A 24480-nucleotide genomic window follows, 5' to 3' on the forward strand; every position below is an offset into this window, starting at 1 on the left:
CAGTCCTTACAAAAAAACTTCCAGGCCTTCCCTCCTCCACACAATCCCTCGGTCTTATTCCCATCCCATTCTACTTTAGTCTTCTTATCAGCCTCCCACTTGTGATTCAGTCACATGTCTTGCTGAAGTCTAGGAAGACAATATCTACTAGTATTCACTTTTCAAGTTCACCTGTAGTACAAACAAGTAGATTACACCTGAGTAATCCCAAACTTGTGCTGGCTGTGGTGCTGAAGATTGTTTTATAATTCAACCAATCCTCCCCTCAGGAATCCTTTCACTACTTTCCCTCTCACTGGTAAGCTAAAATGTCTGAAATTCCCTGGATTTTATCTGCTCCACCCCTTTCCCCAACATGGGTACCATATTTGTTATTGTCAAACTCTTCTGAATAGCTAATGATGTGATGAACATTTCCATCAGTGGCTTTGCCAATATACTGCTTACTTTCCTGATGAGTGCAAGAGGTAGCCCACCTGTTCCTTGCAATTCATCCTCCTGAATGGCAATGACCTCCCTTTCCTACAGTCTCCTACTCTATTCTGGTGTCTGTCACCTGTTTTCCCAATCTGCCCTACCTGTCTGCCAGCATGACACCTTTGTATTGCTTTCCTCTTTTGAAGTCCGAATCAAAATACTCATCAAGTAGCAAGCTTTTGAACCATTCTGTGATCTTCATTGCATCTTTGTTTAGCCTGGCCAGCTTGGTCTCCCACCTACCATCTTTCTGCAACATACCTAAAATTCCTTTGTTTACAAGGTTTGTCACCTTCGGTCAGCTCCTTTTTCAACTTTCTTTACTCCCCCCGATTCCTTCTCTTCCTCTTACCCATCCCCTCCTTTCTGCCTCTTGTAGATTATTTTTTTCACTAATATAATGTGCACTTTATGTGCTTAATAATCTCACTAATTCCTATGCAATCAGCCTTGGTGGGCAGACATACTCATGAGAATAAGAGAGATCTCATGACTACCGAGATGAGCATGCTGGTGCCCAACTTTCTCCGGCCATCTTACTTGAAACATTATGCCGTACCTGTAGCTTAGTATACAACCTGTACTCGTATTAAGAAAATAAAACATTTAATTTTGAGAGGAAAAAAGTTAAATGGACCCCCCTCCACAATATTTTTGTGTCTTCTTTCAGGTAAGTCGAAGAGTTGAAGCACTGGGAGTGGTAACAGCCGTAAAGCCACGATATAGTCCCACAGAAAAAAGTAAGAAATTTGGACTTATGGTGAAACAATCATTGGTCCACACTTTTTTAGGCATCAAATACAGGAACTTTCCAAAGATATGCATGTCCTTCACTCTCCCAAAGGGATTGTGAAGCCATGTGTACTGGTCAAAGGGGGCAGAGCACATTCTGTGTGAGCAGTTGACATTTTTAAGAGCTGTATGACACAGTAATAAAGGATGTAATGAAACATTACAGAATGGCAGACAGGCCCTCGTAAGTAACATTTATACTATCTTCTTGAAAGGATTTTCAGCCAGTGAGTCCTTGCAAGACAATGATGAGAAAATAAGAGGCTAATCTACCACAGCAAAGCCATATTATAGTCTCATTTGAAATGAGGTATCTAATTTTAGAGGTCTTACCTTAAAATAAATTTCAAATTAGCAGAACGTACAAATGACTAGAAAAGGTTCACCACAGGTTTCTCACAATGCATATGCACAGCAATGAGGTTGAGACCGGATTGAAAAATGATGCATATAGGCAATTCTGCAAATGATGATTGGAGGTTGCTCTGGGAAAAGGATAGGGAGGGATAACACAAGCATATCTAAAAAATGATTTGTGGTCAAATTTAGTTAAGGATGACAGCATTTTTTGTAACCCCATTTATCCAGTGCACACTGCCTTTTTTCCACATTATGGGTGACAAACTCATGCGACAGACCTGCAAGCCCTACAAATGCAGGGTCTTGCTATCTGCTGTGCCCTACACTTTGCTTTATTCTCCACAACACCAGAACAGCAATAACAATAATGTGCGAGACTTCAGAGTCCCTATTCTGGGCACCTGTTTCAAACTTACTTCCTGGCTGTAATCCTTGGGCCTCCAACTGAAGAGGGCTAGCAGTGAAAAACCCTAGAAAAACCCTTTGATAAGTGGGTCATCCTTTTAGCTTACCACCTTAATAATACATGGTAACCCTAATGTTGCCCCTTTCCTCAACCCTAACCCTACACCTTATTTTCATAAAAACTTTCCATAACACTGACATTACACAAAACGTACTTGGACACACAAACATTCACAAACACACACAAACACTATATCTATCCCCTATCCTAACCACGACACCAACCCAAACCCTAAAATACACAAACTTGCACACATACAACACCTATACTTCTCTCACCCCGACCCTAACCCTGACTGACATACACAAGCACAAACACACACACCCTTCCAACCCCACTTACAGGTCTCGACATTACACACCATCAACATCTCGACATTACACACCATCAACATTTCCACCACATGGCTATCCATACCAGTGACATTAAACCATATCCCCTGCATTTAAGAAATGGCATTTGACAACATGCAGGGGACCCCACATGTATGTGTGTATCACAGGCAGTACTATCAATGCACACAGACTACAGATTTGGGACTTCAGCTTGAAAAAGACCTATGTACTAAGTTAAGCTTGACAGAAAACCTAAAGGGACGGGCGGTGGATTGAAAATATGTACTTCCATAAACTGCTGACTAGACAAAGAGGTGGTGACTGGAGTTTGGTATGAGATTCAGAGTCAATGGCAACAACTAGTGGTGTTCAGTACAGTTCACTGGCCATATTGGTCCTTTTAATTTTTGCATATCTTATGTGTGATGGCTTAAATGGTTAGAGGTATTATGTCCCTGCACAGTAGATGAACAATTTCAAGATGATCTCAGCAAACTAGTATACTCACCACAGATGACGTGGCAGGTGGTTCTAGAAGCTAACAAATGCAAGTGCAGTACATCAGAAAGAGCAACCCAAATGTGAAGTGCTGGGTTGTACAGGAGGAAAAGGACCTGCTGGTAGTCAAGGCAAGCAAAATCAGGAAGAAAACAATCTGCTGGTAGCTAAGGCAAGCAAAATAAATGGAAAAAGTCAATAAAGAAGGGTGTAGAATAATGTAATAAGGGTGATGGGTGCTCTTTCTGATTAAACGTGCATCACACGAACCATAAAGTACAGTTTTGTACCTACCATAAATGTAGATGTTCGAGGATTCCCTTGCTGCAGTCCTGACAATTGGGTATAGTCCGCGTCCCAGTCGGCCCGAATACCAGAGTATGGTCATGGCGCCTTAGACTGACGTCAGTACGTCAGGGTACTAATGCGCATGACCGGCGTCATTTCCCCAGTCTTTTCTTGCCCCAGATGTCAGAAGACCCAAAAAGACAAGTCCCAAAAACAACCTGCACCAAAAAACACGTACAATATATACAGTAATATATACAAAAAATATAAGCATGTAAACTCACCTACACAGCCACCCTGAAACACAGAGGGAAGGAGGGAAGCAAGGGAATCCTCGAACATCTACATTTATGGTAGGTACAAAACTGTACTATGTTCTTCGCCTTCCCTTGCTGCAGTCCTGACAATTGGGTAGAATCCCAAAGCAGAGGTAAGGGAGGCTGGCAAATTATAAAGTAGCAGGAGCTGACAACATGCCTTGTAAAACAGCTGTGGCAAAACCAGCTCTAGACTTAGAGTATATAGGCAGGTGATAATGCCTAGAGAAAGTATGCACTGAACTCCAAGTAGCTGCTTCCAGAATATCCTTAGTTGCCACTCCCCTTAGAAATGCTGTTGAAGTGGCAGTAGCCCTAGTGGAATGAGGCCTAATCCCAGCTGGAACCTGTTTGCCATGATGGGAATAACAAAATGCAATGCAAAGCCAATCCACCTAGAAATAGTTTGTTTTGACACAGGCTTGCCCTGTGAACTCAAAGCAAAAGAAACAAATAACTGCTGAGACTGCCTAAAATCTTTAGTCCTGCTCAAATAATAACGCAATTGCCTGTGTACATCTAAAGTGTGCAAAATCTTTTCCCCTTTATTTTGAGGATCTGCAAAAAGTAGGCAAATGAATAGTTTGGTTTAAAGCCACACTAGAAACCACCTTAGGCATAAAGGAAGGATTAGTACGTAATGATACCCTGTCCTTATGGAAAATCAAAAGGGCTCTACTGCCATAAGGGCCTGCAACTCAGACACCCTTCTTGCAGAAGTAATAGCCAACAGAAAAGCAGTCTTCCATGACAAATATTTCAATTCAGCAGTAGCTGCAGGCTCAAAAGGTTGTAGAGTAAGTTTTTCCAACACAAAATTGAGATCCCAAGCAGGAGTAGGAGCTCTGGGTCTTATATTCTTTGCCCCTCTAAGAAACTGCTTGAACAAAGGATGAAAACAAAGGTGGGTCACAATCATAGTGAGCTGAAATTGCTGCAGCATGAATCTTTATGGAAGAGAAGGACAAACCTTTGTCCAATAATTCAGTAAGATATTGAAGAGCCACACTCAAATTAGGCTCTGAAATCTCCAAATTCTTTGCTGTACTCCAAAATAAAAATCTCTTCCATTTTTCATGCACACTCTCCTAGTACTAGGCCTTCTAGCTTCCATAATCACATTTAAAACTTGTTGAGGAAGCTGAGACCTACCGTGCTTCAACACAGAATATGCCAAGCTGTGAGATGAAGAGATTGAAGCTTGACATTGAGCAGATGACCGTCCTTCTGAGATAACAGATGAGGAATCAGAGGTAAAGGCCATGGAAGCTTCTGTACAAGACTCCTTAGAAGTGGGTACCAGTGTTGCCGAGGCCAATCTGGAGCTATCAAAATCATCCTTGGCCTGTCTTGTCTGACCTTTAGTAATACCTTTGGAAGAAGAGGTAGAGGTGGAAAGGCATAGACATGAAGGTTTTTCCAACTGAAAGACAGAGCATCCACTTTCCAAGCTGTGTGATGAAACCCTTTTGTGCAATACTTTGGCAGCTGGTGGTTTAGTGGAGAAGCGAACAGATCTATGTCTGGAGTTCCCCAGGACACTGTCAATTTCTGAAATACATGAAGATCCAGTTTCCACGGGATCCATGATTTGTCTGCTTAGTACATCTGCTAGGGAGTTCTGTGCTCCTGGCAGAAACCTTGCCTGAAGAGTCAGTTGCAGGCTTAACGCAGTCTCCCATAAAATCATTGCTTGCCTGCATAGAGGATAAGAATGTGTTCCCCTTGCTTGTTGATGTACCACATGACAGTTGTGTTGTCTGTCAGAATCAACACCTGCCCTGGAAGAAGTAACTCCTTGAACGCCATCAATGCAAACTGGACTGCTAACATCTCCTTCATATTGATATGTAGATGCTGTAGTCTGGCAGGCCACTTGTCTTGTATCCACTTTCCATTTAGATGAGCTCCCAAGCAGTGTCCGAGGCATCTGTCGATAAAATCTGACATGCCTCTGGCCGGGTCACAGAGAGTCCCTTGTTTAGGTGACATTCCTGAGCCCACCACAAGAATTCCTTTTGAAGGCAAGGTATTATTTGAATGACAGTGTCCAAATCTTGGCAGTGCTGTGTCCATACATTTTGAGATACCATTGCAGCTTCCTCATATGCAGTTTGGCATTGGGAAGCACCAGAATACAAGATGCCATGAACCCTAATGCTTGAAGGACTGTCCTTGCAGTCAGCACGGACTGATGAGATAGGTGATGGAAGTAAAGTGACAGATTCTTTTGTTTGTCCGGGGTTAAAGGCCATCTGGGCTGCTGTATTCAGTCTCACACCCAGAAAGCACATGTCTTGAGAGGGTACTAGACTGGACTTTATTTCGCTCACAGAATACCCTAGGCATCTTAGCACTGCTATGACATATTCCAGATGCTGTAGAAGGTGTTCCTTTTCTTGAGCCAGAATCAGGCAGTCGTCCAAGTAAGGATAGATTTGAATGCCTTGAAGCCTGAAGTAAGCTATCACTGGAGCCAGAACCTTTGTGAATACTCTGGGCGCAGTAGATAAGCCAAAGGGCAATGCAGAGAACTGATAATGAAAATCTCCAGTTCAAACCTCAGATACTTTCTGCAACTTAGCCTTATAGGCACATGAAGGTAAGCTTCCTTGAGATCCAAAGTTACCATCCAGTGATCTTTGCCCAGCAGAGGTAACAGTTGCTGTAACGTCAACATCTTGAACTTGGGAATGTCCAGATAAGTGTTGAGGATAGATAAATCCAAAATTGGTCTCCACGTGTTCCCTCTTTGGCACTAGGAACAGGCGAGAATAAAATCGAAGCCCTTTCTGATACAGGGACTGGCTGAATGGCCCCTATCTGGAGTAACTGAGAAATTTGCATGTGAGCCTCTTTTCTTTGTGGAGGAGGAACATCTGGCATGCCTCTGAAAGGGGCATTGTGTGGAAATAAAATCTGTAACCGTGATGAATGATATCCAGCACCCATCTGTCTTGAGTGATTAAATCCCAATTTTCTTTGAAAAGAGACAATCTTCCTCCCAAAGGAGCTGCCAGACGAGAGTCCACTGGCAGCTGAAAAGGCAGGTCATTGGTTCTGCTTACGAAAGGACTGACCCCTGCCTTCACCAGAAGTCTGAGCAGGCGAACTGTCTGATCGAGGCCTAAACGAACCTTGAGCCCTGCCCCTACCACGCCTAGACCTACCCCTAGACTGGGAACCATAAGCAGGATATGTCCACCCCTTAGCAGGCCAATTTCTACTAAACTTGAGGATGTACCTGCAAAATCTTTAACAGTCTGCATAGACTTAGCTTTGTCCTCCATTTTCTTTAAAACTGCTTCCACAGGCGGTCCAAACAACACATCAGACTGTAAAGGAGCATCCAAAATCCTTGTTTTAACATGCTCAGCCAAATTCTGATCCTTCAACCAGGCATGTCTGCGAAGAACAGAACTAGTAGCAGCCACCCTCGAGGAGGCCTGAACAGCATCAAAACCACACTGCAAAGAATGCTTACCCACTTGTTCAGACACATGAGCCAAATCCAGCAATTCTTTACACTCAATACCTTCCGCCAAAGCATCCACCTTAGATTTCAATTGTGAAAGGAGATAATTCTGATATTTCAGCATATGAAACTGACAATTCAACGCCTCATGGCCAAAGTGGAAGAAGTATATACTTTCTTACCCCACCTATCCAAAGCCCTTGCCTCTTTATCAGAGGGTACAGGATTTTTAACCACATAAGCTTTAACACCTTTAGGCCCCTGAGAAACAGTTTCTGGGTCCGCCCTGGGACTCTTAAACAAATACTTATGAGCTTGGCACCCTATAATACCTATCAGGCTTAACAGGAGCAGGAGGCAAGGAGTCAGGGTTCAGAGAAGCCTCTGCAAAAACATCCTCCACCACATTCAACACAGGAGGAATAGCTAAGGGCCTATGCTGAGGCAAAAACAAGAATTCCCTAAGCCTTTTTTTAGAGTCAGAGTAATCTTGGCCTTCCCATTTAAAGTGCTCCCTCATGGAGTGAAGAGTCTCTGAAAATGAAAAATCCTCAGGAGGAGAAGGGTGGAATCATCCACATCAGAATCAGAATAAGTAGGAAACTCTTGCAAGTCTTCCACAGAAGACTCAAGCCTGTGAACACTGTTCAAAACTATCAAACTCCTGTTCCACCCTAGGCCTCTTATCAGGTGGGGCATAGAACCTCTAATCAGAGTAATCAAATCTTCTGCCATTTTGAGCATATGTTTCTTAGGCACAGAGCCCGAAATGCTAGGAGGCCCCACAGAAACTGAACTTGGCCTACCTCTAAAAGAAGCTTTGGCAACAGAAGGAGAGGCCCTAACTACCTTGGGAAGAGAGGGAAGAACAGTTACCTGAGAAGCCCCTCAGCCTGGCCTACCTCCTGAGAGGCACATCCTGTAACAGTAAAGTATCTGCCTGAGACTCCATTGCAACTCCTGGCAAAACCTCCTCCCCTGAGCCTTCCAAAGGACCGACATCCGGGCTGCCGGTTCCTCTCCCTAGGCTTCACTGTTTTATCTTTGCGCTTCTTGGATGAAGCAGCCGAGCATCCGGCGGCATATTATAATTGCAACGCTTCCCAAACACTAACCTAGCACAATCAAGCCTCCTCTTAATAGTGCGCTTGTTAAATCTAGCACAAGAGCGGCAACCAACAACGTCGTGCTCAGGCCCTAAACAAGGTATACACAATGTATGAAAATCCTTATGCGTATCTGCTTCCCACAAGAAATACAGTTATTCACTTTTCTGACATCCGCTTAAATACTGAGGCAAGAAAAACCAAAATGTTCTTACTTAGCCAACTCTGTATTCGGTCTGAAACTCCGGTTTCGGAAAATCTCAGAACGCCAACCTGCACTCGCAAAACTGCTTCTGCATCGGACCATGGCGCATTAGTACCCTGACGTACTGACGTCAGTCTAAGGCGCCATGACCGACGTCAGCCTTATACTCTGGTATTCGGGCCGACTGGGACGCGGACTATACCCAATTGTCAGGACTGCAGCAAGGGAAGACGAAGAACATCCTCACATGCAGTACTGGCTAACAGAAAAACATCCTTCAGGAAGGACAACAGACTGCTTCTGCGGAGATAGAATATACTGATCAAACACTAGAAGGCATGGAATGACTACAATTTGTAAAAAGATGTAACACTTTGGTTTTGCTTGTACTCGAGGAAAGAAGGGATCAGATCATGACTAACTTTCAGAGTGCTGAAAGAGATGCGGTGAGACATAGAAGATAAAAGATGAGGGCCAACACATAATGGCATGAGGTGATATGAAAGGGCCAGAAGAAGTGATATAAGAAGCTGCTATTTCTGTGAAAAAGTGGTGAACATCTGTGTTGCTCTATCTGAGAAAGTAGTTTGTCTTTCTAGCAAAGAGAATTAAGAAGGGAAGGAAGCAATACAACGAGGAGGACATGGAAAGGTGAGGTACTGGTTCTGCCAGCAGCACAGCAAAGAGTGGAAAGAGGAAGCTGCTAAAGGAGACAGCTGCAAACACAGGTGGAGTCCAGAGGCAGCAGTCTTCCTACAGGGATAACTCATACAGATGTGTACTGATTATGCTTACTCATACAGATGTGTACTGATTATGCTTAGAAGACAAGAATACCACAACTGGAACCCCTCAAAGAGGGGTACCTTCTGCCAAAGTGGAACTTGATGCTGCTACAAAATTAGTTTCTTACCCCAAGGCATTTCTGGCTAAGACACTAGCGTCTCAGAACTGTAAGCCACCACTTAGTATGGGGCCCTGCATGCAAATAATAATAATCATTAGCTCCTGTACAACTCACTAGGCAAGCTACATTTCAAAGTTTGACTGTGTAGAAGTTCTGAATAAATGCAATACACCCCCTCTACCACTGACCAAAGCATATGCTTCACAGTGGAGACCTACAATCTAACACTACCTGCTGATTCAGCTTACCCTCTGACGCACATGGGACTCATTCCAAGACAGGTGTTAGAGCCTTTCTTTGTCAGTTTCTTGTCATATAGAAATGATCCACACACAAAGTCCACATTTCTTGATTTTTTTTTGTGGAACTGTATTATGACTTCACAGCCGTTACCACTCCCAGTGTTTCTACCCTTTGACTTTCCTGAAAGGAGGCACACAAACATTCTGGAGGGGGGGGGTCCATTCACAGACATTCTTAGCTTCAACTCAAATGCATTCAAGATGGCTTATAGGACTAAAGTATGTACTGTCTCCTCTCATGTTTGTGACATTTATGGACAGGACATCTGGGTGCAACCAAGATCTGGACAGTACCTAGTAAGGGGACATGACGGTAACGTTTTTGTTGCTTCCAGATAGTGTTGTGCTTTTAGCCTTAAGTAACTGTGATCTTCAGCATGCAATGGAGAGATTTGCTACAGAGTGAGAAATGACTGGGATGTAAAAGCACCCACCTTTAAATCAGATGTCACTTATTCTCCACAGAAAATAGTGGATTCCCCTCTGAAGCTGAAGGGCAGTTAGCTACCTTAGGTTTAAGGTATCTTTATTCAAGAATGAGGGTAGAGAGGAACTGAGACACTCAGAGACAGATGGGTGAAAGGTGGCAGTGCTGCAGGCATTGTAGTAGACAAGGGTGATAAAGCAAGAGCACTTAACAATACTTCTTTTTTGGTGATCTGGGTGGTGACTAGTATTCCAAAATCTACCGAAAAAATACCTTTTGCAATGCATATTTACATTATACTAGTCACCACCCTGTTCACCAAAAAAGAAGTATTGTAAAGGGCCAGACTGTCAGAATAGCCAGGATGACCACCATGAAGGATGATGTGATACTAGAGTTTAAGAATCTAAGGGCTATGTTTCTTGAGAGAGGTTATCCGGGCCACTTTGATCCAATACTTGAAGAGGTTGTTGGTAAATGGGGAACCATTTACAAACCCTTACTGGGTGGCAATGAAGATAACTTTGGCACCACAGTTAAGAAAGAGACTGTCCAGAATACCATCAATTTCCAACAAGCATGTGTAGTTCAGTTCAGTCCCCTATATTCTCAGGTCAAAGGAACCTTGGTAAAAAATTGGAATATTTTTAGAACCAACCCTGAAATAATTTGTATTTTTGGTGATAAACCTATATTTTCTACCAAGGTAGGTGGTAATATCAAATCCCTGGTAGAAATAAATAGAATTTTAAATAATAAGCAGGGGAATTTAGGTGGTAGTAAGCCTTGTGGGAGATGCCACTATTATATTGCTGGACACCAACATGACTATAGAGAATCAAAATAGAAGTTACATTTTTTTTAAAAAATGGAAACTGTTGCTCAAGCAAATTAGTATATATTGCTAAATGTAGCACCTGTCCGTCTTTTTATATTGGAAAGACAGACAGGATGCTGAAAAATAGGATATACGAGCACCTCTACGAATTAAGAATGAAAAAAACACCAATGCACTACACAAACACAGTATTTTGTGTAAGAACTTCAAATGTTTCAAGTCTGGTATACTTTATTTTGTTATAGTGGATGTGAGAGGGGGTGACTGGCAGAATATACTAAATAAAAAAGAGTTGATGTGGCAGTTTAGATTAGCTGCTGACCACCCACCAGGTATAAAAATGAGTACATTTCTATAATGCCTATATTGAAAGAGAAGGCTGAATCAGTTTAACTTGTGTGGTTTATTAAGCATTGAATAAGTATTATATATTTTAATATACATTTCAATTTTAGTATATATTTTTTTAAACATGCATACTTTTTTACTTTTCATCCATTAGGTAAGGTATATATACGTATATATAGTTATCTGTTCTGTATTTTTTGGAGATGAAACTTCTTTTTGAATTAATTAATTATTCATATTAGTGCTTGAGTATTCATGAGAAGTGGTATTTATTGTATATTATTGGTTAATTTTGAACCAATGAATTTAAACTGGTTGTTATTTAAGTTTGAACGTCTTTACAATTACCTGTTCTGAGGAAGTCATACTATTTGATGAAAGCACTTAACCTGTGGTTTTTGTGTTAATAAACCTTTTCTGTGGACCCGCAACGTTGTGCTCCTTTTGGTTATTTGGTTTATTTCGAGGGCATTGGGCACCATTTGTTTGGTTATAACAATGAAAAAAGTTGGTAGTTGGCTAATCAAAACAAAAAATTGAATACTTATGAAAAATAATTTAAATGCTTTGAAAGAAAAGAGAAAGGACGGACAGGTTAGAGAGGGAATATTTCTAAGCAAAGAAAAATATGGTACATGGGCATGCTGTGACTGACAAGGGTCCTCTTGGATAAACTCACCATCGTTATTAAAATAATATATGGGAAATTGTGCAGGCCTAGTACAGTCATTTACAGTGATCCCCCTAACCCATAAAAATCAGAAAAAATTACCTCTGGATTACGAATTCTGTCATATCCTTCAATTAGTTCCCTTCCTTCTTGGGCTGTCTGTGAGAGAAAAGTGAAAAAATGACAGTTATGTTTTCAATACAATACTTAAATGTTGTACTCACTTTATTGGTAAACAGCAAGACAAAAAAACACAATTCTGTTATGTTAAAAATGCCTCCATACTGTTCGTGTCTGTGACGCACTCAAGCTTTTATACACAATAAGAAAAGCTTGTTACTAGTCTGGTTTTGTCTGTTTTAATTTTAGTATTACTGCAAACTCTCGCATGCTGCTTGATGTTTAAATCTTCAAAGCCATGTACTTTATTATCTTTATGTAAAAATGGATACTAAATTTAACTCCTCAACAATACGGATTTGACAAATGGTGAAGCTGGCACAATTAAATCAAGCACTGGATAACTCGATATATACAGCTAGGGAAGTCATTTGTCAAGTTCCATAACAATATAGTTTTTGTCTCCATTGCCTACTATCACCCCTTTCATTTTTCTTACCAGGTGAGAGCCACCTGATAGGGGTTGCCATCTAACCAGTAATCAGAGGAGTTTTTCTTTTTTTCCCTCCACCCTAACTATGCATGCACTTGATGATGTGTTGAGTGGACATGCAGTGAGCGGATTTCAGATGATGCCCCTTCACTGCCACAATGACATTCCCTCCAAGCAGCATGTTCTTCCCCATGGAGATTGCATTGCCCTGTGTGCATTGCCCTGTGTACACAGTGTACACAAAACCCACCCTCCTCCAGGATAGGCCAACATGTTACACTCCTTCTCCTCTTCTGTATCGAGCGTCCTCTGTGCCAAGGATGCTAATCGAACTCCAGTTACCTGGGTTAATGCCATAAATGCCAATCACCTATCAGGCTATTGAAAAGTGTGTAAATTACAACTGTATATTTAGAAACTGCAAATGATACATGGAAGTGCGGCACTTTGGTACTTTAGTGTGCATTTTACAAACCTTAAATTTAAGAACACATGTTGCCGATTAAGGGTGTCAAATCTTGCTGGGAAGAGGATTTTACTCAGCACACTGAGGTGGGGGGACAAAGACATGACCTAAAGCTATGAATTCTGGACAAAAAAGTAAATGTGTAGTTACAAAGCAAACATGGTAAATACATGTGTTTTTGTAGGGTGTGAACAGGATCTGTTAAAAGAATAAACGTATATGTAATAACATACGAGTACAATGACTTGGGTTTGAATTGTCTTGTATGGAATGGAACAAAATCTTTCTAGGGGCACAGAAATCTCTGGGAGAAATGGGTAGCCAAATTTACCACTTAAACGCAGACGTGCAGATTTGTTTAATGTTGGCAGAAATAAATTCATTTGGAGAAAAGGTCCTGTAACAAAAATGTGAGGGTCACCATAACACAAGATGTAATAATGGATGTTTTCTTTTGTAGAAAAAAGGTTAAAACATAAAACAGCAAGATATGGTTAACAGTTTTGTTTACTGCATACTATATACTTCAAATCTGGACAACTTCAGAATCACCAAGAGAGAATGACAGCGCATTGTCATTACAAAGTGAAAAGATGTTTTTTCATATTTATGTAAAATAATACAAATATGTTTAGTTACTGAACAAAGTTAGAACACAGAACCACACTATAAACATTAACAGTTAAGTAAGTGTTCAGTAGAGAGGAACAGACCGGGAAGCTTTTACAACATTCTAAAATCTTGCAAGAATTTTTTTTTAAATATCCTAAAATCAAAAAGGGATGCAGATGAAGACAATTCTGTTATGATGAATCTTTAAGTAAAATAAAAAAAACAACACATTTATCACACACATGACAAAAGCAACCTTTTCTGGGAATATGAGAAACAGGAAGGCTACAAGCCCTTACCACCTCTGTAGAACAACTTCCTGAGACATCTCACCTATTATGTATGGTTTGAAGAGTGCAAACAGCAGTTTCTTGTACAGGGCCACTACAAAACTGTTCATGAAAAATATAACCCCTTAGTGAACAGATTCATCCAGCACAGGTAACACACAAAGCGTGCCTCACCATTTTTTCTCAGTGAAGCTGAAATGAAGGAAATCTCTCATCTTTTTCCCAAGCAATGTCACCTGCCAAGTGTATGGTACCTGCAGATACTTTATAAACTTTTACTGAATTAATGAGGATTTCCTTTTATTTTTATTTTTTTAACTAGAAATGCAGTTTCTAGTTCTCTGTTTTCTTGACTTGTTTGTGATAAGGTATTTGTGTAACTGCGGGTGAAACACTGAATAAGTCAGCATTTCAAGTATATGCCCTGTGGGAATCATCTTTTCACTGACTTTTGGAATGTTGAACGAAAAAACACTGACATCCCAAAAGTCGAGAACAAAAATAAAAAAAGAAAACTTTAAACAGCTTGCCCCTCCCCCCAAGGGGGCAAGCAACACCCACACTCCCCGGTAATTTTATATATGTATGTATACTACTCCAAAATTGCACTACAGCAGGGAAAGGGTAAATTCCCAGAGCCCTGCTATACCAAGATTACACACTGCAGACTCCTGTGTTCACTCCTGCATATTGACATTTCTGACATCAACATCTGCGTTTCAACTTTCAGTCACTAGACATTTACAAATGTGAAAATGACCCATCCTATGCATTAGTGGTCAATTATCTAGCCTTCCCCCTTTCTATACATGTGTGTGTGTTCATAGGTTCATAGGTAGATACTAGGCTATCTGCCCTAGGGCATTTATAAGCCTAGCCAGAGTGTATTTGGCTTCCGTCTCCCTATTAGATTAGCCTACTGTGCCTCTGTAAAGTAGGTCACAGAACGTACCCTTTTAAGATTAGTTTACTGTGCCTCTGTCTAGCAGGGACACAGGAGAGATCCCAGGGGTGAATTTGCGATTTCCCATCCACGCGTCCAAATTTCTCTTGAAGAGGGTCGGCGAGGGGCTATGTCTAACATGAATTGGGATTCTATTCCAGAGTGAGAGGAGCTTCTGGGAAATGAATCTGTCCCTCCAGCATGTCCTATTTATTTTTGTGCTGAGGTTTAGGTCCCTGGAGCGTGTAGCTCTAAGGGACTTGGATTTTTGAGGTGGAGCATGTCCATTAATTCTGGGTTTGACATGGCTTTGTACGTCAGGCATAGATCGCCTCTGAGTAGGTGGTAAGCAACTGAGTAGAGCTGGAGTTTCTTTAGTCGAGCTGCATAGGACATCTGTTTGTAGCCCATGATCCTCTTGGTGAGGTACTTTTGGGGTCTCTCCAGTTGCTGCAGGTGTCAGGTAAGGTACATCCCAAAAGGGGCATTGTATTCAATTATGGGCCTGATGAGTGACGAGTAGAGGGGCACAATGACCTCTCTTGATCTAGATGCAAACCCTTTTGTGATAAGGTGGGCTATATAGAAGGTCTTTCTAACCACTTTGGCAATGTGATTATCAAAGAAGAGGTTACTATCTACGTTGGTCCCCAAATCTCTAATTACTTCTTCCGTACTTAATGGATTACCACCCATGTGGTAATTTGTGGGCACCTTGTTTTTCCCAAAGGGGATGACTATGCACTTTTTAGCATTTAGCTTGAGGCTGTGGCTCTGGCACCAAGCATCCATCTCTGTGAGACCCTTTTGGAGGATGCTTGTGTCAGCTGGAGATTCGATTATGGCCCCCAGTCTGCAGTCATCTGCGAACTTTGTCAGCCATAAACCCCCCATGTTAGCCTGAACCTCAGAGAAGTATATACCGAACAAGAGAGGTCCCAGAACTGAACCCTGTGGGAGGCCACTTGTAACTGGTTTGGATTTGGACATGGCACCTGCAATTCTGACCATGTGGGTTCCATCTCTGAGCCAGTTTGCAACCCATCTTGTGATATAGGGGTTGATATTTAAGCTGGTAAGCTTATTTATGATGCCCGAGTGGGGTATTGTGTCGAAGGCTTTTGCAAGGTCCAGGTAGGCTGTGTGGACTACCTTGCCCTCATCTATGGCTTTGGTAACTGTTTCAAAGAAATCAACTAGGTTTAAGAGGCAAGATCTGCCCTTAAAGCCAAACTGGGTAGGGTCCAGTGTCTGGAGGCTCCCAATGTCTTTGTTTATGAGTTCCATGATAATACGCTCCATAGCTTTACAGACCAGACTAGTCAGGCTTATGGGGCGATAGTTTCCGGGGTCCGTTGTGGCACCACCTTTGTGGAGTGGGACCACTGTAGCTGTACGCCATTCTCTGGCTACATATCCTGTAGTAAGGCTAAGTTTGAACAGTGACTTAATGTGAGGGTTCAGTTCTTCTTGGAGCTCATGTAAGACACAGCCTGGGACACCGTCCGGTCCCATAGATGCTGTGTTTTTTGCTTTGGAGAGGGCAGCTTTCACCTGTGCATCTGTGATTTCAGGGAGGTGACATTGAGTTGGGATAGGCATTTGCTCCTTGGGGGGGGGGGGGTTTACACTGAATCTGTCTGCCAGGATGTTGGCTATGTCTGTAGGTTCGGTATATTTTGTACCGTTATGCAACAATTCAAAGCATATCTGGGAGTTTCCACCCATGTTCCTGACATAACTAAAGAAGGCCTTGTGATTATCTTTAGTGTCTAGGGCAATCTTTCTTTCGAAACTGGCCTTTGATGACTTTATGAGGGATCGAAGTTTCTTGCTAATACTGATCAGAGATGCCTTCCCTTTTTGGGATTTTTCACTGTCATGTAGTAGCTTCCTCCTTCTGTTGTATAGCTTATTTATGGCTGGGGTCCACCAGACCGGTCTCCTGTTTTTGGAGGAGCGAGTCTTGGTTTTATTTGGGATAGCATGATCCATGCATTCCTGCAGGTGCTCATAGAATGCATTTGTAAAGCATTCTGCGGATTGGGCTGTATTATCCTCTGGCCCAGGGGCTTTGAAGGATTCCACCTCAGTCTTGAGAAGTGCAAAGTTGGCTTTTGAGAAATTCTTTACAGTGATTTCCTTGGCTGGGGGTGGGGACGGGATATGGATGGTCCAGGGAAATTTGTTTATGGTCTGATCTTACCAATGAGGGGTTTACCTCTGGTGTGGAACATAGAGTCCCCATGTTGGTGATGACCAGGTGCAATATGTTGTTCCCTCTTGTGGGAGTGGTGACCAGTTGTTCCATTACGTTAGAGTTTATAAATTCAAGGAACCATTGTGTGAGGGTGTTTGGGCTTGAGTAGTTTTCCCAGTCAATGTTTGGGTAGTTGAAGTCACCCAATAACATAGTGTTTGGAGAGACCTTCATATTCTCCAGTGTTCTCAGGAATGCCAAGTGGGGTTCCTGTAACAGGGAGGGTGTTCTGTAGCAGGCTACAAACTGAAAGGCAGTTTTGCCCACTGTTAGTTGCACATGGATGGTTTCCAATGCTTCGTGCAGTGCCACTAACCTGGAGGTGTAGGTATCTTTGATGAATATAGATACTGCCCCTCCTTTTGTGCTTTGGTCCGAGTTTTGGGGCTGAAACGCATGGTATGAGTTATAACCTGGTAGTGCTGGGGTGCTCTCATGAGCCTTGAACCAGGTTTCTGTTACTGCACAGACATCGATTTTCTCCATACTGAGGAGAGTCTTGAGTGCGTGCATCTTGAGGTTTAGACTTCTGGCATTGAGTTGCATTACCTTTAGTTTTTTTATCTTTGGGTTGTCTATGGAGGTGGGTTTGCCATTTGAGCCTTGCCTAAAAAAGGCACTATGGGGGTGGCAAGAGCCTTGGCCAGTATACGAAAGCCTAAGGGTGACAGGTGCAAACCGTCCCTACTGAAGCAACATGGCTTGTCGAGCATGTCATCCCAGGCTGACAGACACTGGATCCCCTTTGAATGACACCAATACTTTAGCCAATTGTTGAAACTGATCATTTTGTCTTTATACTGTGGCATCATTCTTGGTGAGGGCAAGATGCTACTCAAGGTCAGGGTCATACCAGCCTGGGCTACATGGTCAGAGAGCTCCTCTATGTCTCTTTCCATGTAGTCCAGGGAGGTACATCTCAGGTCATTCACACCAGCATGGACAATGACAAAGTCATACTTGTACTTGCTTTGGAGTGACCTGAGTGCTTGTGTTATGTGGCGGATCCTGGCACCCAACAGGCAGCTTACAGTGACCCTCTCCTTGTTTAGTCTGGTGAGTGGGACGTCAGTGTGCTGGACAACAGAGTCCCCTACAAGTGTATTTGGTGTGTTGTTTGGCCTTAAGGGCTGTGACTGTGAGGCACACTGATTTTGTGAGATATGTGATTTGTGGGTATTGTTGAGGGGTGGCTGTTGCTTGGATATCTGCTTAGGAGGTCTTTGCTGTTTAGGCAGATTTTTATTTAGAGCCTTCGAGTATGTTTTTGTGTGTTTAAGTGTTGGGTATGCAGATGCAATAGGTCTGTGTGAGACTGGATTTGTGGTGTGGGTGGTTACCTTTTCCTCCTGACTGACTGTGCCAGACTTGGGTTGAGAGAGCTCTGCCTCCAGTTTGGCTGTGTAACTGCATCTCTCTCATGTATTAGAGTTTGTTGGAAGGAGGAGAGGATTGTCTGTGTACATAAGGCAATTGTAACATTGCCTCAAAATTCCCAGATTCACCAGCTGGACTGGAGAGTAACCTTGAAACTGACCCTTGGACATACCAGATTAGTATAGGGAACTGTTTTTTTACTGATCAGATTAGGGAAGGGAACTGATTTTTCACTTGATCAGGAAGGACCAATTGGGAGTCTAATACTTATGAGAAGTCAAGGAGGGTGTAGTGCTTTAGTTAGTTAGTGTTTCCTTATAAGAGGTGAGCAAGTGCATGGCTTTAGAAAGAGAACAGAGTGATTACTTTGAGAGTTTGAACAGTTCTAAGGGAAAAAGTGAAGAGCAGACTTTGTGGAGCCTGGAATAGTTTAAACCTGTTTAGGCGACGCTGCTCAGTGCGCAAAACCGCGCAAAAAGAGTTGTAGGGTTTTAAGAGAGAGAGATCAAGGAGTTTAGAATTGACCCGAAATGACCAATAAAACTACAGCTTCTAGTTAGTAACCACTCCTCCAGGGACAGGCAGGCTGTTCAGTGTTAACCACTCCCACTGGTGAACACAGAGACTTCCCTTTAGCCCAAGCAAGCACTGGCCTTCTAGAAACTTCCAAACAGTTCAGAACAGCAAATCGGTAACTGAACTTTCTTAACTTTCAGAAAGTGGGAAAAAAGCAAGATTTTTTTGTTGTAGTTTAAAGGTTGTGTGTGTGTGTGTGTGTGTGTATACATGTACTATATATATTACATATGTATAGGGGCAATCTTGTGCATCTATGGGGCTACACTAAAATTAGATATCAAGCAGTCTGCCCACCCAGTCAGCATTTACCTCAGTCAAGCTGACACAGAAACCTCTGATGATGGATTTTTGGATTTAGACCATAAAATTCAAGCAATTAAAATGGCTTTATTTCCATTGGAGGTCTATTCATGCCAAGCTTTCTAGACTTTTCAGATGATAAATACCAGAGATGTTGATCAAGAAAAATGTTAACATTTATTTGGAAAAATAAACATTTCAGGGTGGCTTGGGTTGAGTATCTTTTTCAAATTTAAAGCACTATTACAGATCAACCCCGCTGAAGTAGTTATGTTAACTTCAAACTGAAGTACACTGCTCCACATGGAAAACTATGACATTTAAACAAACAGGAGTATCTTGGAATACTGAGGGTAACACTTTGGGTGTACTGGGAAATGAAATAAGTGATTAAAGTAAGACCTTCCTTGGCAGAATTCCTCATTATGACTTTAACAACAAATTATCCCTTGCTCCATAGGACTTTTGTTATTTTTTTGTTCTATTGCCATGACTGAGTTTTATTCTAAATGACTATAATCTCTGTCAGCATCAATTTCAGTATACAATTTATACATGATCAAAAGGCAAATTACTAGTCAATAGTTTTTATGACAGCTTGCAGGTTCATTCTTGAGTACTGTTTTCTTGTTGTTAACCAGACTGGTGTCTGTCTGGGATGTGCATATAAAAGTTCTTATTCAGGGCTAAATCTTTGTATAAAAATGTTAACACTTTTAGCCAGAAGTTAGGTACTGCATCTAAACCTGAGATTTATAGTTAGGAGCTATTCTTGTTTCAATTTCAATGTCCATTACTTCACCCCATTTAATATCCTGTATATTTGAACGTTCGATTCTCGGATGGAGTGCGGGGAGTGCCTTCTGTGTGGAGTTTGCATGTCCTCCCCGCGGTCGAGTAGTGTTCCGAAAGACATGCGTGAATGGGCGTGCCTTCGTTGAAGGTTGGGTGTCAAGATGGCAACCCGGCACCGTAAAAACCTACTGCCAATCATTAGCGGACTGGAGTTCCGCTGTGGGGACCCCTAACCGGGAAAAGCCGAAAGACAAAACATTTGAATGTTTTACTGTTCATTTTACTATCTATTCAGCATCTGTTTTATGTTCCACAGGGTCTTCAGAGAGATTTCTCCAAACCGTGTCCATTTCTTTTTTTTTTTGGTGGTGTTTCTACCCCTTTTGCTTCGTTTCCCAATTCTCTATAAAACTGTTTTGGGTCACCTTATTTTGTATTTTTCCTTTATATTTATCTGCATATCTTCCAAGTTTTCTGCCCATACTGATATCTTTAGATTAGCATTTGCAATAGGGCATGACAGATCCTGGTCTGTTCTGACACTGCACATTACTTTTATCATGTCTATCTTTCTGAAGTATTGCTGTTGATCTATTCCTTCTTCTATGCTCTAACAGTGACTTCTTGTCTTAATTGCTTTATAGTTTTCTCTTTTAGATGCTACAGTGATGGCATTAGATTTCTTCCCTTCCTTTCCCTTATTGTTCTGTGTTTTTCTAGTAAAACTATTCATTATTAATTTAGCTGCACATATTTACTTGTGCTGTATCACATGAATTTCTGTTAATAGTCTTGATTACTGGTGTTCATTTGTTTTGTCAGACTTAACATTTTGGGTATTATTGTCTTTCTGTAATCTATTTCTTTCACGGATATTAATATAGCTACCCATCTTTATTATATGAACAACTCTTCCTTTGAAAGCACACTGTTTTGTTTTCTGCGGACATTCTACGGAAAGCTGCAGACCATCTTCTTGTAACATACTCTCTTCAGCTGCATCATCTGTTGCTCTTTCGTATGGGAACTCACTGGCCTATCACTCCACAACACTATGTCAGAGTTGTCACTGTTTCCTGCCCCTTCCCTTGCTGTGCAATTCCAAATGAACTTTTGCAATGGCTTCCTACTGAAGGCACCAGATGCTTTTGCCTGTATTTCTCTTCAAATACTTTTTCTCCCCCGAACATCTTCACTGAATTATCATGCGACACTGGCAAATTTACATGCATATAAAAGTAATCAAACTAAATTAACAAACATTCTACTTCATATACATTGCTATATATCATATAATCTAAGCAACATTACATAAATTATTAAATTCCTGCCTTACTTTTTTAAACAAGAAACAGCTTTAGTAAACCATCACTTACTGCATAGGGAATCATACGTTTACGGAAATGAAAACAAATCACACTGACACAATCCTAGTTGCAAGCATTTTATATCACAAACCATACTGACACACACTGAGTTGCAAACATACATCACTTATAATCTACCCAAACTTTCTCACTCAAACAATACATAGCTCATTTAAGTCCTGCCGCCTTTTAAACTTCATTCCTCCCTTGTATGTATTGTTCCCACAATTCCCATTTTTTCCTACATAGTTTGTTTCTAACCTTTTCTAAAGATCTCAATTCCTGTTGTTTTATCTCTGTTACTATATTCACTACTTCCAGTACAGTTGGTTTAGATTTTGATTTCCATTTTCTAGTAGCTGCTTTTTTGGTAGCCGTCATTATTAGAAAAAGCAAGGCCTTACCATGTCTGGGCAATTCCAGTTCTGTATCATAGCTCAGAAAAATCATCTTCCTTGTTAGACCAAACGGTCTACCCAGCATCTCCAACAGTACATCTGGCACGAAATCCTTAAAGTCCACCAACTCACTGCAGTCCCAGAAAATGTGTTCACAATTACATCTTTCTCTCTCTTCACACCCCCAAGATTTGCCGTCTGCCTGAATAAAAATTCTCTGGAGTCTACTTGCGGTATAACATTATCTATGTAAACATTTCCAGGCAAAAATCCTAAATCTTCTAGATTTTGTTGCATATTTGTGAGACATACGTATATCCTCCCATTGTTTCTGTGTGAATTGATTTTCCAATCTCTCTTCCCAATCCTTTCTAACCTCCTCCGATTGCCTCTTATAGTGGTCATGCAATATTTTATATGCTCTACTAATTATTCATTTTTTAATGGCAGCTTCTATTCTACATTCTATTAAAAACTCTACCAGTCCTGGTCTTTCATTTAGGACCCCCCCTCTTTCCTTCTCTTTGCCTACCCTCTGATATCAGTCCCTCATAGGGAAGGCAATCTTTAACCTCAGTCCCAATAACTTCTTGTCTTCTTCCCATTCTATCATCTTTCCCTCTCTATTTACTTGCTCTCAGTACCTGGGTCTTTTGCCAGGTTTCTCCAATAAATTTCAGCCCTCTACTGCCTGTATCCCCAATCACAGTCATCCCTATTGGCAGACTCTCCTTTCTCCACTCCAGTGTTGGTTTAGCTCTTAGAATACTTTCTGGTTCCTTATGGATATAATACTCTATGATTATTGTTCTCCTTAAAGGTCTGCATCCAAAATCCCAGTCTCTCCTTGTTTCTTGAGCTTCCCCCCCCCTTTTCATCATCATCATCCCTTTCCACTTTGACTTATAGTTTTCTGCTTGTGCTACGTATAGGAGTCTTAACTGTGCAGCTCTGAAATACCTCTTCAAACTGGGTAACCTCAATCCACACTTTTCTACTGTAAGAATCAGTTTATCCAACTTGACTCTTGCAGTCTTACCCCTCCCACAAAGTCCTTCAACCCTTTACTAATTGCTATCCACAACTTCTCTGGTTGATGAAAACATGCCTGACCTGTGTATAAGACTAAAGGGACTAAAAACATTTTATCTGCTTGTATCTTACTATCCATATCCATATAACAAAGCTTCCATTTTCTCAGTTTTTGCACCATCTTTTGTTTAGTCTCTTCCCACATATCCTTAGCTGCCACACTAGAATCATTTTTAATCCATACTCTTAAATACGTCATTTTATTATGTCCCCATAAACATGGATATTCATGAGCCAGTTCATGTGTGGGTACATAATTTACTGCTATTGCCTTTGTTTTACCTTCATTAATTGTGTATCCTGAAAAGATCTGAAACTGTCTCAGAATGTTCCACAACACTGTAATGTCTTTTTCTTGTTTAGTCAGGTATGAAATGTCATCTGCAAACAAAGCTGCTTTTCTTGACTACCATACCAATTATATCCTTGAATTTCTGAGTCCCTTATTTTCTTTGCCAATGGTTCTAAACATAATGCAAATACAGGGGAAAGAGGACACCCATGCCAGGTTCCGCTGCTCAAGCAGAAATAATCAGACAGGACCTCACCCACTTTAATTTTCACTTCGATCTCTCATATATCTTCCTAATCATAATTTTTTTAGAAAATGCAAATACATCCATTGCACTGCTCACAGAAGTCACATCTAACTCTGTCAAATGCTTTCTCTGCATCAAGACCTACCAAAAGCAATGGTATATTCTTACATTCTGCTTCCCTTTGGATCATTAATGTTCTGTTAATGTTGTCAAATGTTTGCCTCCCCTCCACAAAACCAGTGATTCATATCCATCAGTTTTGGCATTACTTTGGCTATTCTTTTAGCCATTAAAGACAAACAATTTATAATCATGGTTTAGTATTGAAATGGGCCTGTATGAAGCTGGGTCTGATGGATCTTTACCCTCTTTAGGTATTACAGCTACCACTGCTTTCTTCCAGGACGGTGGTACTTCTCCTCCTCTTAAGATATTGTTACACAAAACCTTCCAGGTCTTTATCAGTTTTTTCCTCCCAGCTTCCAAACTTCCACAGGAATACCATCTATTCCGGAGGATTTTCTTGTAGATTAGTTATACATCACCATTTTTACCTCATCTCCTCCTATCCTAACCGTTCATAATTGAGTCTCATCTACCTCTTACCTTGGCATATTTAATTTTTCCATAAACATTGCCATTTGTACCTTTTCTTGATTTTCATATTTCTCTGCTTTACAGAGACTCTCAATAGAATTTCCAAAGTATTTTTAATACCTCTACAGGATCTCATTACCCTCCTTTTGGTGACAGTCCTTTCTACTTTCTGTTGCCGGAGTGTGGTAGGGGTAAAAGTTTTTCTATTCTACTACTATCATAAAAAAAGCAGTTGCTTAACAGCAATCTTTCTAAGCTTGTGCACAGGTTCATAGGTTGGTACTAGGCTAGCGGCCCTAGGGCCTATACATGTCTAGCCATAACAATTCCCTGGCTACTTCTTTCCACAGTATTTACTTCCCTGGACCCTGTCTGGCAGGGCAACTGACGTGATCCCCAGGGTGAATTTCCTATCTCCCATCCAATCATCAAGGTTCCTTT

At 41.3% G+C, this 24480-nt stretch overlaps 1 protein-coding gene across 1 annotated transcript in view; it reads right to left on the reverse strand.

Moving 5' to 3' along the window:
* Positions 1-24480, reverse strand: part of BRD7 (bromodomain containing 7) — a gene marked incomplete in the record, with an annotated part of 891907 nt that overhangs the window by 144430 nt on the left and 722997 nt on the right. Inside the window, 1 exon segment of the mRNA XM_044081983.1 lies at positions 11914-11970. Coding sequence (XP_043937918.1) covers positions 11914-11970 — 57 coding nt within the window.

This window comes from Protopterus annectens, chromosome 8.part1 (genome assembly GCF_019279795.1).
Source record: "Protopterus annectens isolate FY-2018-M chromosome 8.part1, PAN1.0, whole genome shotgun sequence".
NCBI lineage: Eukaryota > Metazoa > Chordata > Ceratodontiformes > Protopteridae > Protopterus > Protopterus annectens.